The sequence below is a fragment of the Oncorhynchus mykiss genome, chromosome 28, assembly GCF_013265735.2.
Source record: "Oncorhynchus mykiss isolate Arlee chromosome 28, USDA_OmykA_1.1, whole genome shotgun sequence".
In the NCBI taxonomy this organism is placed as follows: domain Eukaryota; kingdom Metazoa; phylum Chordata; class Actinopteri; order Salmoniformes; family Salmonidae; genus Oncorhynchus; species Oncorhynchus mykiss.
The window spans coordinates 8,953,735-8,971,889 of NC_048592.1; the positions used below are offsets into that span (position 1 = coordinate 8,953,735).

Consider the following 18,155-nt stretch of genomic DNA (forward strand, 5'->3'; position numbering starts at 1 on the left):
CTCATATGTAACACAGACACAGAGCTGTCTCTAAGGAAATCAATGGGACGGATGCATCTCAATAGCTTTAGGCAATACGTTTCTGCATATATTATGAGTTACCTTTTTATCCAAAAAGGCATCTTTTCGCTCATTTCCTATCTTTGCCAAAAGTGCAATCTGAAGTACAGGAGAGTGCAGTCTGCACACTGCAAAAAGTCATCATCGATATTCCCTGTTGTGGTTAACCTTTCTGCCTGATAAGATGCTGGTGAGGGTAAGAAGCTTCCCCTAGTCCAGGGATGAGCAACTAGCCGCCCGCCGACCATCTGAAAGCCCTCGGATCATTGGAATTATTTATTTTTTACACAGTCAACTTACTGTTGAGAGTTAGATTAGTAGAATACACAAGGTGCAATTTCGTAATATGGTTGTGTATCAGCTGTTTTTCTCTTGTTATGTCAGTCACTGACAGTCTATCTAAACTTGTTATTATGGTCGAATTACTGACCTGGCTAAGAAAACAAATATTTTGTCAGTCAGTCTCACTTAGATATCAAATTAAAAACTGCAAACATTTCTCTCCAGCCTATAGCAAAATGTGTAGAATTGCAGGAAATTAAGTTAAGATATATATATATATTTTTTTTTACCTCAGCTGTCAAGAGGGGGGACACTAAAACATTTTGCTCGCAATGTAGGGGGGCCCATCATGATGACTTCAGATTTTGTTGTGTCCCCCACCCCTGTCAAATCTGCCCTTCCCTGCCCTAGGCCAACCATACCAAACGTCCCCAAAGGATTGGTGTGGGCTGGTGCACTTGGTTTCAGGGAACGGAAAAGCCCAAACACATCTGTTGACTTCCCCACTTGTGGACCCCGTCCCCTCACGGTGGAACACATACACATACAAATACACGTACCCCAGTTTCATGAAGCCTCCCTGTAAGGTCTCAGCAAGGATTCATTTCCTGCAATTTTACACATATTGCCATGAGGCATACAGAAACATGTGCAGTTTTATAACTAATGTCATACTATTCTACACATATTGCCATGAGGCATACAGAAACATGTGCAGTTTTATAACTAATGTCATACTATTCTACACATATTGCCATGAGGCATACAGAAACATGTGCAGTTGTATAGCTAATGTCATACTATTCTACATATTTTGCAATGAGGCCGATCATTTAAAAAAAAAAGCTAGTTCTCTGCTATTCGACACATTTTGTGTCGTTCACACGCACACACACACACACACAAAGACCCCAAGAACCAACCAGTGGACAACCAGATCACAATCTGGTCATGGTAGAAAGGACTTGACACTTTCTACCCACAAATGTGGGTTTGTTTTGATTCAATGGTCGTAATTACACAATCTTTACAGGAAACGTATGATTATGCAGACGTTTGTTGGGTGTTCCCCCCCGTCCTCCCAGCCAACCCCTTTCTCGCTCTGAAAAACCCCCCACAGATCCAGACGTACCAGATCAGGTTCCTAATTTTAGGGTTTAAAAGCTGAGGCTCTGGTCAAGAATGATCAGTCATCTCCTCTCCTCCAGCCGGTTCTAGCCTTCTGAATCAGACAAGAAGACAGTTGAGAACACTACAGAACATCTCCATGGCAACCATGCAGCTGTGCCACAGAACAATAGCGTGCCTCGCTCTCTTCACTGTCGTTCTCTCAATAACGACCACTGACACTGGTAAGTACAGTCTACTACTGTAGTGAATTTGGGGGGTATAGCCCTTGCAGGACTTGAATCAACAACTTTTCATCTGTTTTCCCCACTGAACTTGACCTTATCTCAGGGTCCCATTAGCTATACATCAGCAAGCCAGGCGCGTGTGTACGTGCGTGTGTGCATGCGTGAGTGCGTGCGTGCGTGTGTGTGAGCTGTGGTGTGTTTAGCCTTGAGCCAGGCAGCGGGCTGGTGAATAATCGACAGATCTGTTGAATCTCAGAACAGACAGACAGTCTTCTCTCCATCTCACGCTGCATCTCTCACCCTGCCTGCCGAGCCACTAATCATACCTCCCTCTGTAACTGACGAAGGCCAGACAGACAGCAGATACGCAGAAACAGGGGAGTGAAGAAGGGATTCAGAGAAGGATAGAGATAGACTGATACGATGCAGATGGACAGAGAAAGAGGGAGAGGGAACATTTAGAGAAAGAATGAGATACTGTACATGGATAGTCAGTGTGTTGTCTGTTGATTAAGCTTAGAGCAAGTTTTAAAATGTTCTTTAGAAATGACCATCCTTCCCACCTCGTGCCTGGCGACGGCACTCAGCTGGGGAATAGGGAAGTATGTTCATGAGGTGCAGCATTCCTGATGCGGTCCGCTCCTTGGTCCTGGAGTGCCTTTCAACCGGGCTCCCGTCAGACCCTGGCATTTGAGCGAAAACACTTTTGGTGACCTACCATGGTTCCTGACTCCTCCGCATCAGAACAAGACTCCTCGGCAAGAACAAGACGCCTGTACAGAACAAGACTCCTCGGCAAGCTCCGACTCGTCTCCTTCAACCTCTGCCTGTCCCTCACCGTCCCTGGTCTCACATATCCCTGGACTTTGTCACAGGTCTCCCCCCCGTCTGATGGCAACACTGCCATCTTGGCAGTAGTGGGCCGGTATTCCAAAGCCGCCCACTTCATTCTTCTCCCCAAGCTACCCTCCGCCAAAGAGATGGCCAGCGGCTCTTCTACAGACCACCTCCGTGTATCGACGACAAGCGGACCGCCACCGGATCCCGTCTCCCCGGTATCGTCTTGGGCAGATGGTATGGCTGTCCACCCGGGATCTGCTTTCCTGTTTTCTAGTTTTCCCAGTTTTGACCATTCTGCCTGCCCTGACCCTGAGCATGCCTGCCGTTCTGTACCTTGTCACACCACCCTGGATTTTTTTTTTTTACCTCTGCATGCCCTGACCCTGAGACTGCCTGCCTTTCTGTACCTTTTGGAATCTGACCTGGCCTGTCCTTGACCTGTCGTTTTGCCTGCCCCCTGTTCTAGTAATAAACATTTGTTACTTCGACACTGTCTGCATCTGGGTCTTCCCTAAAACGTGACAGACTGACCTTTTCACAAAACTGATATATCATTTATAGATCGTCAGGTAAGGGTGCTCTCGAGCGGCTTGATGTTCTTTAACATTCTGCCATCAGATTTACCACCAATGCTCCTTATAGGACACATCACTGCTCTCTATACTCCTCTGTAAACTGGTCATCTCTGTATACCTGTCGCTTATTTATAAAACCCTCTTAGGCCTCACTCCCCCCTATCTGAGATACCTACTGTAGCCCTCATCCTCCACATACAACATCCATTCTGCCAGTCACATTCTGTTAAAGGTCCCCAAAGCAAACACATCCCTGGGACCGCTCCTCTTTTCAGTTCGCTGCAGCTAGCGACTGGAACGAGCTGCAAAGAACACTCCAACTGGACAGTTTCATCTCCATCTCTTCATTTAAAGAATACATCATGGACACTCTTAGTGACAGTTGTGGCTGTATTGTTGTCTCTAACTTATTGCCCTTTGTGCTGTTGCCTGTGCCCAATAATGTTTGTACCATGTTTTGTGCTGCTACCATGTTGTGTTGTTGTCATGTTGTGTTGCTACCATGCTGTGTTGTCATGTTGTGTTGCTACCATGCTGTGTTGTCATGTATTGCTGCCATGTTATGCTATGTTGTCTTAGGTCTCTCTTTATGTAGTGTTGCGGTGTCTCTCATCGTGATGTGTTTTGTCCTATATTTTTATTTCTTTTTCATTTTTAATCCCAGCCCCGTTCCCGCAGGAGGCATTTTTCCATTTTGTAGGCCGTCATTGTAAATACGAATTAGTTCTTAACTGACTTGCCTAGTTAAAAACAAAAAAAAAGTTTCTCTTTATCTAGCTAATAGAATACCTACCTCTCCCTCCCTCCTATTTTTTCATTTCTCTCTTCTCTCTGTCTAACATCCCCCTCTCTCTTTCTCTAGCTAATTAAATATCTACCTCCCTCTTCCCCTCTCCGTGAAATCCTCCCGCGCTCTCTATCCCCCTCTCCCTTGCCTTTCAGACGTACACTACCAGCAGGGGGTAAGAGAGAGCTCAGAATTATATTTATTTATTTATTTCACATTTATTTAACTAGGCAAGGCAGTTAAGAACAATTTCTTATTGACAATGATGGCCTACCAAAAGGCAAAAGGCCTCCTGTGTGGACGGGGCCTGGGATTAAAAATATATATATACACACTACTGGTCAAAAGTTTTAGATCACCTATCAGTCAAGGTTTTTTCTTTATTTTTACTATTTTCTATATTGTGGAATAATAGAGAAGACATCAAAACTATGAACCAAAAAAGTGTTAAACAAATGAAAATATATTTTATATTTGAGACTCTTCAAATAGCCACCCTTTGCCTTGATGACAGCTTTGCACAGTCTTAGCATTCTCTCAACCAGCCCCATGAGGTAGTTACCTGGAATGCATTCAATTAACAGGTGTGCAATGTTAAAAGTTAATTTGTGGAATTAATTTCCTTCTTAATGTGTTTGAGCCAATCAGTTGTGTTGTGACAAGGTAGGGGTGGTATACAGAAGATAGCCCTGTTTGGTAAAAGACCAAGTCCATATTATGGTAAGAACAGCTCAAATTCAAAATCAGTTAAAAACAAATTATTTTCTACAATAACGGCAGATCAGATTAACTGCTTTGTTCAGGGGCAGAATGACAGATTTTTTACCTTGTCAGGTCGGGGATTCGATTCAGAAAACTTTTGGTTACTGGCCCAACGCTCTAACGACTAGGCTACCTGCCACCCCAAATAAACAAAGAGTAACGACAGTCCATCATTACTTTAATAAGACATGGTCAGTCAATATGGAAAATTTCAAGAACCTTGAAATTTTCGTCAAGTGCAGTTGCAAAAACCATCAAGCGCTATGATGAAACTGGCTCTCATAAGGACCACCACGGGAATGGAAGACCCAGAGTCACCTCTGCTACACATGATCAGTTCATTAGAGTTAACTGCATCTCAGATTGCAGCCCAAATAAATGCTTGACAGAGTTCAAGTAACAGATACATCTCAACATCAACTGTTCAGAGGAGACTGTGTGAATCAGGCCTTCATGGTTGAATTGCTGCAAAGAAACCACTATTAAAGGACATCACTAAGAAGAAGAGACTTGCTTGGGCCAAGAAACACAAGCAATGGACATTAGACCAGTGGAAATTTGTCCTTTGGTCTGGAGTCCAAATTGGAGATTTTTGGTTCCAACCGCCGTGTCTTTGTGAGACGCTGTGGGTGAATGGATGATTGCTTCATGTGCATTTCCCACTGTAAAGCATGGAGGAGGAGGTGTTATGGTGTGGGGGTGCTTTGCTGGTGACACTGTCTGTGATTTCTTTAGAATTCAAGGCACACTTAACCAGCATGGCTACCACAGCATTCTGCAGCGATATGCAATCCCATCTGGTTTGGGCTTGGTGGGACTATCATTTGTTTTTCAACAGGACAAGGACCCACCATACCTCCAGGCTGTGTAAGGGCTATTTTACCAAGAAGGAGAGTGATGGAGTGTTGCATCAGATGACCTGGCCTCCACAATCCTCCGACCTCAACCAAATTGAGATGTTTTAAAAAGAATCATATTTAACCTTTATTTAACTGGGCAAGTCAGTTAAGAACAAATTCATATTTACAATGACAGCCTATGAACAGTGGGTTAACTGCCTTGTTCAGAATGAAAGATTTTTACCTTGTCAGCTCGAGGAGCCAATATAGCAACCTTTCGGTTACTGGCCCAACACTCTATACATAAGTCTAACCGCAGAGTGAAGGAAAAGCAGCCAACAAGTGCTCAGCATATGGGGGAACTCCTTCAAGACTGTTGGAAAAGCATTCCAGATGAAGGTGGTTGAGAGAATGCCAAGTGTGTGCAAAGCTGTCTTCAAGGCAAAGGGTGGTTATTTGAAGAATCTCAAATATAAAATCAAACACTTTTTTGGTTACTACATGATTCCATGTGTGTTATTTCATTGTTTTGATGTCTTCACTATTATTCTGCAATGTAGAAAATAGTACAAATAAAGAAAAACCCTTGAATGTGTAGGTGTTCTAAAACGTTTGACCGGAAGTGTACATATATAAGTATAGGACAAAACACACATCCCAAAAAGAGAGACAACACTACATAAAGAGAGACCTAAGACAACATAGCAATGCAGCAACACATGACAACACAGCATGGTAGCAACACAATATGACAACAACATGGTAGCAACACAACATGGTAGCACAAAACATGGTACAAACATTATAAGAGTGTCCATGATTGAGTCTTTGAATGAAGAGATTGAGATAAAACTGTCCAGTTTGAGTGTTTGTTGCATCTTGTTCTAGTCGCTAGCTGCAGCGAACTGAAAAGACGAGCAACCATGGGATGTGCGCGCTTTTGAGACCTTTAACAGAATGTGACTGGCAGAACGGGTGTTGTACGTGTAGGATTAGGGCTGCTGTAGATATCTCAGATAGGGGGGAGTGAGGCCTAAGAGGGTTTTATATATAAGCATCAACCAGTGGGTCTTGTGATGGGTATACAGAGATGACCAGTTTACAGAAGAGTATAGAGTGCAGTGATGTGTCCTGTAAGGAGCATTGGTGACAAATCTGATGGCCAAATGGTAAAGAACATCTAGCCGCTCGAGAGCACCCTTACCTGTCGATCTATAAATTATTTATCCGTAATCTAGCATGGGTAGGATGGTCATCTGAATCAGGGTTAGTTTGGCAGCTGGGGTAAAAGAGGAGCGATTACGATAGAGGAAACCAAGTCTAGATTTAACTTTAGCCTGCAGTTTTGATATGTGCTGAGAGAACGACAGTAGCCATAATTCCCAAGTACTTGTATGAGATGACTACCTCAAAGTCTAAACCCCCAGAGGTAGTAATCACACCTGTGGGGAGAGTGGCATTCTTCTTACCAAACCACATTACCTTTGTTTTGGAGCTGTTCAGGACAACGTTAAAGGAAGAGAAAGCTAGTTGGACACTAAGAAAGCTTTGTTGTAGAGCATTTAAGACAAATTCCCAGGAGGGGCCAGCTGAGTATAAGTCTATCATCTGCATATAAATGGATGAGAGAGCTTCCTACTGCCTGAGCAATGTTGTTGATCTAAATTGAGAAGAGCGTGGGGCCTAGGATCGAGCCTTGGGGTACTCCCTTGGTTTTTATTTTATTTTTATTTAACTTGGTAAGTTGACTGAGAGCACGTTCTCATTTACAGCAACGACCTGAGGAATAGTTACAGGGGAGAGGAGGGGGGGATGAATGAGCCAATTGTAAGCTGGGGATGATTAGGTGGCCATGATGGTATAAAGACTAGAATGGGAATTTAGCCAGGACACCTGGGTTAACACCCCTACTCTTACAATAAGTGCCATAAGTGCAATAAGTCAGGAGACCCGTTTAATGTCCCATCCGAAAAGACAGCACCCTACACAGGGCAGTGTCCCCAATCACTGCCCTGGGGCATTGGGAAAGAGTGCCTACTGGCCCTCCAACACCACTTCCAGCAGCATCCAGGGACTGACCAGGACCAATCCTGCTTAGCTTCAGAAGCAAGCCAGCAGTGGTGTGCAGGGTGTTATGCTGCTGGCATACCACCCTGCATCCCACTGCTGGCTTGCAGTGGCTGAGACAGCAGATTTTCTGACTTTATACACTGCACTCTTTGAGAGAGGTAGCAAACCAAGCCAAAGACCCCTCAGAGACACCAATACTCCTTAGCCGGCCCACAAGAATGGAATGTGGTCTACAATATGTCAAAAGCTTTGGACAACTCAATAAAAATAGCAGAACAACATTGCTTAGAATCAAGGGCAATGGTGTCATCATTGAGGACCTTTAAGGTTGCAGTGACACATCCATAACTTGATCTGAAACCAGATTGCATACCCGAGACAATACTATAGATATCAAGAAAGACAGTCAGTTGATTATTGACAAGTTTTTCCAACAATTTTGACAAACAGGACAAAATAGAAATATACCTTTAACAGTTAGGATCCGCTTGATCTCCCCTTTAAGTAAAGGACAAACCATGGCTGCCTTCAAACCAATGGGTACCTCCCCAGAAAGGATGGACAGGTTAAAAAGGTCAGCGATAGGTTTGGCGATGACAGGTGCAGCAACCTTAAAGAAGAAAGGGACTAAACCCAGATGTTTTTTGGGGGGTCAAGTTTCAGGACCTCTTTTAACACCTCAGACTCAGACTGCCTGCAGGGAGAAACTTTGTAGTGGGGCAGGGGGAAAAAGAGCGAGAAGCATCGGGGATAGTCGCATTAGAAGGGGTAGGAGATGAGGAAATGTTGGACGGGAAATGAGGCATGGCTGAGTCAAATAGGAATCCTGACTTAACGAAGTGGTGATTAAAGAGCTCAGCCATGTGCTTATTGTCAGCAACAACCACATCATTAACATTAAGGGACATGGACAGCAGTGAGGAGGAGGGTTTATTCTCCAGATCTTTAACCTTTTTTCAGAACTTATTTGGGTTAGACTAACAGAGAGATAACTTGTCCTTAAAGTAGCTAACTTTTGCCTTCCGGATAACCTGAGTGCACCTATTTCTCATTTGCCTTATTTCTCACAGCCAGTCAGCCTGAGTATGCTTGTGCCGAGCCTTTCGCCAAATGTAATTCTTGAGGTGGAGTAACTCAAGATCACGGTCGAACCAGGGGCTGAACCTGTTTTTAATTCTCATTTTCTTTTTGGGGGTGTGTTTGTTAACAATACCACTGAAAATATCAAAAAAAGAAGGTCCAAGCATCTTCGACAGAGGGGATCAAGCTGATTCTATACCATTTTACAGAGGTCAGTTCATGAAGGAAGGCTTGCTCATTAAAGTTTTTTAGTAAGTGTCTATGACAAATCAGGACAGGTCCTTTCACTGAGCAGCTACATTACGAACACATGCTGTAAAACAGTGATCATTAAGGTCATTACAGAAAACACCAGACTGATACCTATCAGGATTATTTGTGAGGATAACATTGAGGAGAGTAGCCTTTTCTGGGTGTTTGGAGTCATACCTTGTGGGATTGGTAATAATCTGAGAAAGATTTAGCGAGTCCCATTGCTTTAGGAATTGGTCAGGTGGTTTAAGCATGTCCCAGTTCAGGTCACCTAGCAGGACAAATTCAGACTTAGTGTAAGGTGCAAGGAGAGAGCTTAGGGCAGGTAGGGTACAGGCCGGTGCTGATGGAGGACAATAGCACACAGCAACAGTCAACAAAGAGCTATTTGAAAGTTGAATGCTTAAAACCAGCAAATCAAATTGTTTTGGGACAGACTTGATGGAGACAACCGAGCACTGAAGGTGATCCTAAAGTAAAGATTGCCACTCCACCACCTGTGGAAGATCTGTCTTGCAGAAAAAGCTTATAACCAGAAAGGTTAACATTAGTATTCAAAACACTCTTCCTTAACCACGTCTCAGTAATGACCAACACATCTGGATTGGAGCTGTGAACCCACACTTTCAATTGATCCATTTTAGGTAATAAGCTTCTAGTGTTACCGTGCAGAAAACCCAGGCTTTTACGAGAGCAGAAATCAGTGAAGCAGATATCAGAGCACAAGTCAGAATTGGGGCTAGCAGCATTAGACAGGCCAGGGTGTACATGCACATTTCCAGATATCATCAACAGTAATACAATCAAGGCACGGCAGAGTACAGGGACAGCTCTACAGTGCTGATTTATGACATCTGAATGTGCATTAGATGGCAACAAGATCATGTTGTACAGCAATTTCATCAGGTAACATGAATAGAAAGCCAGCAAGAGGTGGTTAGAATAGGATGAGAGGCCAAAAGTCTGTGTAACCAATAGACAGTGGTTACACAGACCTTGGGCCTCCCGAGTGTGGGAACAAACATAGTCTGTCCCACGGTTGGATAAAGAAAGTTCGTAGTCAACAAAGCATGCAGGAGTCATGAGACAAATAGCAAAATGTACAATATAATATTTTTTATATATAACGACTTGGGGCTAGCCATTGTAAGTTCCGAATCACTCGCCCCAACAGTGCGTTGTGTGTTGGAGGCAAGCGAAAGCTCGGGAGAGAGAGGGGAGTGCGGTGGGGGTACCTGTACCAGACAGGGGGAGACAGGCCAGGGCAGACGGTGAACAGATCGTCAGGTGGAATCCAAGCAGCAGTGCAGCAGACAACGGGAGTAGGTGACACACCCACTTGGGAGAAGCTTTTTTTTTTTCTGGAGGCAGATTTATTGTAGAAAATTCCAGTGGATGGTCTTTGAACAGCGGGAGGGGGCTTCAAATGGGGCTTCAAAGACTCCTACCACTTTTTGGGCCCAAAGGCCTCGACACCTCTCACTTCACACCTCAGTGCTAATTTAAGTTGTATCTGGTCTGTCCTAGCAAACCTGGGAGCCTTAACTCAGCATTCAGTCCCCATAAAGTAAAATATATCATTGTAATGTACTTTATTTTTTTATTAAAAAAGATATATATATTCTTGGCTTTCAAAATAGCATCAGACCAAACACTACTCACTCAGTTCCAGGTTGGACGGTGTCCTCAGGTTTCTGCTGTTTGTTTGCTAGAGCACCCTCCGTATAGCTTGGAAAAAGGGAACCTTGGTTTGTAGGTTTGGAGTTTTGATCTGGAGCGAAGGCCATGCTGTGGGAGGTAGCGTCCTACATTTGTTCCTTGGCTTCTCTGAAGGAGCAAGGTCATCAACGTACAATTTTATTTGTTACATGCGCCGAATGGAACAGGTGTAGACCTTACCGTGAAATGCCTACGTACAAGCCCTTAACCAACAATGCAGTTCAAGAAATAGAGTTAAGAAAATATTTATTAAATAAAGTTTTAAAAAATGTCATTAAAAGTAAGTAAATAAAAGAACAATCACGAGGCTATATACTTCCATGCACACTCTAGTCTAGCCACTACATCCACCCACAGAGAAGAACACACACAGACACACACCATGCTAAACATGCAAATGATAAAAGACTTGAGGAATCAAAGGTTCTGCCACCCCTGTGGGCACTCTCAGAAAAAGGTTGCCTTGGGGTGGAGCTGACACACACACACACACACACTAGCTACAGTGTGAAGTAGGAGCATCACATTGCACCTCCACAGCCACTTACAATCTGTGGAATAGTCATTGGGCAGGAGGCAGCCAGTGCTTTGGTACTGTGTTATAATAGTTCACGCGCGGCTGCTCTACAGAAGTGTAATTACCTCTGCAGTGTTATTAAGCTGTTTTATTACACACATTCACACTGCCCACCCTCCTGCCTGCCTGTCTGTCTTTCTGTCTGTCCACTCAACCAGGAGTCATAGGTTTTCAATGAAAACATGCAATGAATACTCAATGTGCCTCAGATAGTGCAGCACTCTTGTCAATGTGAATTATTTCTCATATTTCCTCACTTTTGAAATGTTCAGGCTACTTGGGATGATGGTGGTACAGTACGTTGCCTCGCCTACCTTTGTGGAATGTAGCCTAGTTTTCATATTGTTTGAGGAGAGTGCATAATTTAGAAAATGAAAAGTTATTCATTAACAAATTAGGCACATTTGGGCAGTTATGATGCAACATTTTGAAAAGAAATGTAATGGTTCATTAGATCAGTCTAACACTTTGCACATACACCTCCTCCATCTAGTGGCCAAACTATAGATTGCACCTGGGCTGCAATAATACATTATGGCTTTTCTCTTGCATTTCAAAGACGATGGTACAAATTGTATTAACTTTTACCAGATCGAATGTGTTATATTCTCCTAAATTCCTTTCCCATTTCCACAAACTTCAAAGTGATTCCTTTCAAATGGTATCAAGAAATATGCATATCCTTGCTTCAGGTCCTGAGCTACAGGCAGTTAGATTTGGGTATATCATTTTAGGCGAACATTTAATTAAAGGGGCGGATCCTTTTAACATACAATCAAAATGCAAACAATACAGTTCAAATGATGTCATGATTGTTTAGTTAACTGTATTGTTTGCATTTCCTTTCATCGCTGATGCTATGTGTCAGTGTGAATCCTTTCTCATATTTCCCCCCTTTCAGGGATGTAACATTACAATTGTGTAGCTAATAGGCTTTGTGTTTGTAGATCGACTGAGGTGAATGAACTTACTGCAGCCAAGGTGATCAAGGCTGGGGTCAATTTGGCTTGTTTTTGCTGTTCTCCAAATACCATTTTAACGTTTTTTAGTCGTATAGAAATGTTTTGAAAGTCGAAGATCATTTACTGCATCCGGACCTAACTAAAACTCAAACTCTGGTTACGGCCCTGGCAACAGATGCTGGGGGTAGAAATATGGGTAGAAGTGTATTTAAGCTGAAGGAATACACTGAAAGTTCATGTAACAGTCAAGTGGTTGATCTGAATAGCATTTAACCCACACATCCCTGCTCACTTCAATAGCGGCCATGAGCTGATGTTTTTTTATAGACAAAACAATCATGGCATATATTATTATTATACATTATGTTTACATCTGTGTGACAGGCCAAACTTTGATCAGCCATAATCAATTCACTAAGAGAACAACAAACACATCTCTCTGTGTGTGTGTGTGTGTCTGTCTGTCTGCTTGTGTGTGTGTGTGTGTCTGTGAGTGTGTGTGTGTGTGTGTTGTACGGTGGAGATTTGTCTGGCTCTCATGTGCTTATCTGACTCTCCTCAGGGTTCTATAAAACAATAAGCCTATTTAATGCAACCCTTCATTTGTGTGCATGTGTGTCAGTATTAGCGTGTGTGTGTGTGTGTGTGTGTGTGTGTGCATTATTCTATCTCCGTCATGTTTGTTTCCTGGCTGTTTACGATGAGTCTCTCCTCTCAGCTCCCAGATCGATGTCGGGTGAGGATATGAGAGTCAGTATTGATTGTAATTTCCTGCAACGCTCATTCCAATCGCCTGCCGTATCACCAATCTAATTTCTATCTGCAGCGCAGTCAGTGATCCAAAAGAACCAGGGAATAACCAATAAATGAATAACAAATAAATGAATATTCTACCAAGCCATTCTCACCCCTGCATAGATAAACAGGGTGCTTGTATGGAGAGTTGACAATGACTCTCAAAGAGTGTGTGTGTGTGTGTGTGTGTGTGTGCGTGCGCGTGCATGTGCGTAAGGATATATATCTCCACACAGATTGAATGAGTGTACAGGGAAAAGCAGGTGCCAAGTCCTAATCTAATGATTGGATGCTTGTGATTCAGGCTTTTATGTCGCTGGAGATTTGATGTTGTTTACTGACAGACGAGAAAGGAAACTAATATTTGGGATGCGTTCAGCTGTATCCCACGTGGGACGGGATTCAAGGGTTCACTCCTAATATCAGAGCAAGCATTAGAGTTAAGAGTTATGGTTGAGAATACAAATGTGGTGATCATCTCTTTTCTCCAACTGGGGCCTAGTTATTTCCTCCCTCCCTTTTACTATACCTCTCCTTCGGCCCCTCTCCCTCTCTACCCTTCCTTATCTCTCTCCTTCTACCCCTCTCATTATATACACCTCTCTACATCTCCTCATTTCACTGCCGTCCAGTCCCCTATCTATCTATCTTTCTCTTCCTTTCCCCCTCTCTTTATCCTGTCATTCACCCTCCTCTCTCTCTCTGTGTGCACTGTCTTGTTCTGTTCAGTTAGACGTGGTAATAAGATGGAAAGCAGGTCTATTATACTGCCACTCAGCCTGGCATTAAGTACTTCTCTCCGGAGTGGCTATACTGCTGTGCAAAAGTGTGAATATTTGGGCCTCTGCCCTCTCTCTCCCTCCCTCCTTCCCTAGCCCTGTCGATCTAGTGCTGTGTTAAAGTGGACATGTGGCGTCCGTTTCAAAGTCCAACCTCAGCAAGTACAGCTGCCATTGCAACCTTGCCCACGGTAAAACACATCCGCTGTCTGTCACATAGGAAGCCGATGCCACACAACTATACACAATTGAATTGGAGCAGTGAAGTTTAACTCAGACCTGGCCTGAGCTAAGGACATAATGACATTGACTTCACTGTATGGGACAAGGAGAGAGCTATTGCAGCTATTGCAACTCTACAGGCCCCATTTAGACAATGTAAAAAAAGCTCTGCTACTGTCACCCACCCACACCCACTGAAAACCTCACTCCATTTCTCCACTTCAGGGGGGAAAGAATTCACAAATTACTACTGCACAGCATACACTATCATTTCATACATTCCCCGTGTCCAGCGTTTAATATTATACATTGATGGCAGTTCTGTCCTTGAGCTGTTCTTGTCTAATGATGTTCTGTATTATGTCATTCTGTATTATGTTTCATGTTCTGTGTGAACCCCAGGAAGAGTAGCTGCTGCTTTTGCAACAGCTAATGGGGATCCTAATAAAATACTAAATACCAAACTCACGCTGTCTTCTATCTCTCTAAATAGAGACCTGTGGCCCAGTATAAGAGGTGTGTGCGTGTGTGTGTGTGTGTGTGTGTTAATTTGTTGTGAGGGGTCTTTTAGTCACAATCTTCCGTTCATAGTGAGCGCTCATATTTTCCTCTCCACCACCACAGCAGAGTCACTCTGTTAGTGATAGACCACAGGGTGGGGGGGAAATAGTTTCGGAGGAAGAAGAGGAAGATGAAAGAGGGGGGGTTATCAGACCTAATGGTGTGGGTGGAACTTTCTCTACCTATAAGGCCAGGGCTAAGAGATAGCCGATCAGTCAGAACGGCTGGGCAGCAAATGAAGACTTCTATACCTAAAGACTTTCAAATCTGAAAACTTCCAACACCTAAAAATGAGGTTGAGTCTGGTGTTCTCTTCTCTGCTCTGTGTAGCCACATGGATGACCGGGGTCGATGCAAGTGAGTTCTTACCTCTTATTTCACGGCAGAAAGTGTGCGTGTCGACGGTGTATGCATGTAATGTGTAGCTGTGTGTAAACCAGTAATGTATTGCCATGTTTTACCCTGTATAGGCTTTGGACCAGTCAACACTTGCTGTCTTAAACTGACTCAGAAAATAATCTCCCCTAAGAAAGTAGTGGACTACACCGTACAGACTACAGCACTGTGTCCCATCAAAGTCATAGTGTGAGTACCCTATATTCATGTTTCCTACACAGTCACACTACACAGTAAAGATAAGAATTTATCCTATTGAGAGTATCCTACACTGTCATACATAACTCCTGGTTTTACTTCACTACCAATGTCGTGATCAGAAAAGGACAAAGTGAATAAAAAAATAACCTCACCAGAGGAGACAATTGACCTCTTGATTCATCTACTTCCAGGTTACACACCATAGAAAGGAAGACGATCTGTGGTGACCCAGGACGTGACTGGGTAAGGAAGGCCATGGGAAAGGTGGACGAAACCAAGGCAATCAAGAGAGAGGAGGAGGAGGGAAAGGAGGGCAAGACAGTGACCATGAAACCGGCAGTGCCACGTAAGCAGGGAAAGGGACAGAAGAAGGGAGCCAAAAAGGGAAAGGGGAAAGGAAGGAAGAGGGGAGGAAAGAGAGAGGGAAGAGGGCGCAAGAGAACTGGTGTAACAAACCAATTGAGTAACTGAGCACAATTGATGTTAAGTCTAAATCGTGGATTTCTGCCTCTAGGAGGAGAGCAAGAAAATCAACTAATGTAAAAGCAGTACAAGGACATCTGCCTATGTCGGCATGTTGTAAAGAAATAAACATTTCAATGAGGACTGGACACAAAGTTATTTTTTTTTACTCTCTGTGTCACTGATATATGGGACCAACGCTGTTTTAGTAAAATATTGAATAAAAAAAAAATCATAGCACAGAACTTTTAAATCAATTTTTTTTTATTGCACTGGCTGCCACTAGCGCATGTTTGAGAAAGGTTCAGGCCTCTTGGGATGATGGTAGTACAGTACGTTGCCTCGCCTACCTTTGTGGAATGTAGCCTAGTTTTTATATACATTTCTCAGACCTTCTGATAAATGACTAGAATGTACATCTCCACATGGCCTTTCTTCCATATAGGCCTAGACTTACATTAACATGCAATCAAAATGCAAACAACACAGTTCAAATCATGTCATATGTTTTCCTTTCCTCGCTGATGCTATGTGTCAGTGTGAATCCTTTCTCATATTTCCCCCCTTTCAGGGATGTAACATTACAATTGTGTAGCTAATAGGCTTTGTGTTTGTAGATCGACTGAGGTGAATGAACCTACTGCAGCCAAGGTGATCATGGCTGGGGTCAATTTTGCTTGTTTTTGCAGTTCTCTAAATACAATTACATAATTTTTTTTTTGTATAGAAATGTTTTAAAAGTTGAAGCTTATTTACTGCATCCAGACCTCACTAAAAATCTAACCCTGGTTACGACCCTGGCAACAGATGCCGAGGGTAGAAATATGGGTAGAAGTGTATACAATGAATGAAGGAATACAATGAAAGTTCATGTAACAGTCAAGTGGTTGATCTGAATACCATTTAAACCCCACATCCCTGCTCACTTCAACAGCGGCCATGATAAATGAGTAGAAAGTACATGTAAATAACATGCTTGTCTGTGTTAAAGTTACATTTGTATCTATTACCTACCCTGCTACCTCTTAATGTTCTTTATATTTGTACATTTTGTCTCTCAATACTGCGTGTTTATGTTAAGTCAATAAAACGATATAATCATGATAACTTTTGTCACCTGGTGGTCATGATGTATTTTAAGTCTTAACACAATAAGCCACTATCACATGACAGTTGTCCCATATGAATAACATTAAATCATCTCCTTTCATTACACGGGGATGTAAACTGGCGAGGGCCCAAAAAGGTGACACTTTTGTTTTGCACTGAAACATGTTGCAGGTTTAAACTAATTAAACAACAAATAACATGATCTACTGTACATGATCAGTCTCTTTGTGTAAAATAAAAAGTGGTTCATGTGAACCTAACTCACAGCAAAATGTAAGGAAAGCAATCCAATGTTATTTGTTGCCTAGACTTTACAGCAAATGACACTCGAGTCTTGAGAAAAAAAACTATACACTAACATTGCAGTTAGCCATGACAGCCTTCACAATAGAACGCTTGTGACCAGACACACATCTAAATATAGCACTTGGGATTATTTTTATTTTTTTTAACTAGGCAAGTGAGTTAAGAACAAATTCTTATTTACAATGACGGCCTACGCCGGCCAAACCCGGACGATGCTGGGACAATTGTGTGCCACCCTATGGGACTCCCAATCACAGCCGGTTGTGATACAGCCTGGATTTGAACCAGGGTGTCTGTAGTGATGCCTCTAGCACTGAGATGCAGTGCCCCAGACCACTGCGCCACTCGGGAGCTATCTTAAGTAGAAATAGAATGAAACAAACAGGCATTACATTTTTGCTCTATTATCGTGGCCACTATAGTAGGGAAAGGGAAAGGCCTGATCATTGTGTCTTCCGCATTTAACCCAACCCCTCTGAATAAGTGTAGACATAGATCAAGTGCACAAGGCTACATGTGTGCAAAAATAACATTCACTGAGTAAAACGTTTAATAATCCCCCCTCGCTCACACCAAGTGTTACTGTCAAGTTTAACACAACAAAAGCAATATCATTGGGCTACACTGCACATTATTACATTGTACACGTTCTGCCTGGGGATATCTGTTCTACAATGTGCCAGCAGAGCATGATACCCTTTTGTTGGCATAATTGATCTCCTTCAGACAGAGAGTACACCTGGCATACCCCTTTTTATCCACTGTATTGAAAAAGTGAGAAAGAAGAAGTGAGTGTGGTGTTCCTTGCACCTCTATAGTAGGATCCAGCTTAAGCCAGGCCCGGCTCCAGCTACACTTAACTGTTTAACAAGCAACGCCTCATTTTCACCTAATTCTATCATTCTGAAAATTAACCATATACTGTAGAGGCAAAACATTAGTTCACATATAGTAGTTAGTTCGTTGGCTAGTTAACATTTCACACAGATTGCCAGGGTCCAGTAAGCAACTAACACTGCATTATAACTTGAGGAACGGCAAGGAGTCGTATAGCGTTACCAGTAAATACTATAGCGAATTGGTTAGGTAACTAACATTAGCTCATCTGATGTTGCAAAATTGTCTGACTTTATTTGCCAGCTAATTTTCACATCATGAACTCA

At 42.9% G+C, this 18,155-nt stretch overlaps 1 protein-coding gene across 2 annotated transcripts; it reads left to right on the top strand.

Moving 5' to 3' along the window:
- Window positions 1-1,530: 1,530 nt before the first annotated feature.
- On the top strand, window positions 1,531-16,678 carry LOC110508453 (C-C motif chemokine 2). Of its 2 annotated transcripts, none has more exons than XM_021588977.2 (3): window positions 1,531-1,694; window positions 14,988-15,102; window positions 15,306-16,678. In XM_021588977.2, the coding sequence occupies exons 1-3, from the start codon at window positions 1,610-1,612 to the stop codon at window positions 15,583-15,585; spliced, it is 480 nt and encodes a 159-aa protein (XP_021444652.2). In that variant the 5' UTR covers window positions 1,531-1,609; the 3' UTR covers window positions 15,586-16,678. The 2 variants fall into 2 exon arrangements, with proteins under 2 accessions (XP_021444652.2, XP_021444653.2); XM_021588978.2 differs by lacking the exon at window positions 1,531-1,694 and adding an exon at window positions 14,688-14,874.
- The last annotated feature ends 1,477 nt before the right edge of the window (window positions 16,679-18,155 follow it).

Excerpts from the sequence above, each read along its gene's own strand:
- LOC110508453 (XM_021588977.2), top strand. The coding sequence starts at position 1,610 with ATGGCAACCATGCAGCTGTGCCACAGAACAATAGCGTGCCTCGCTCTC. Across the intron at positions 1,695-14,987 it reads AATAACGACCACTGACACTG|GCTTTGGACCAGTCAACACT; the intron begins GTAAGTACAGTC and ends TACCCTGTATAG. Across the intron at positions 15,103-15,305 it reads TGTCCCATCAAAGTCATAGT|GTTACACACCATAGAAAGGA; the intron begins GTGAGTACCCTA and ends ATCTACTTCCAG.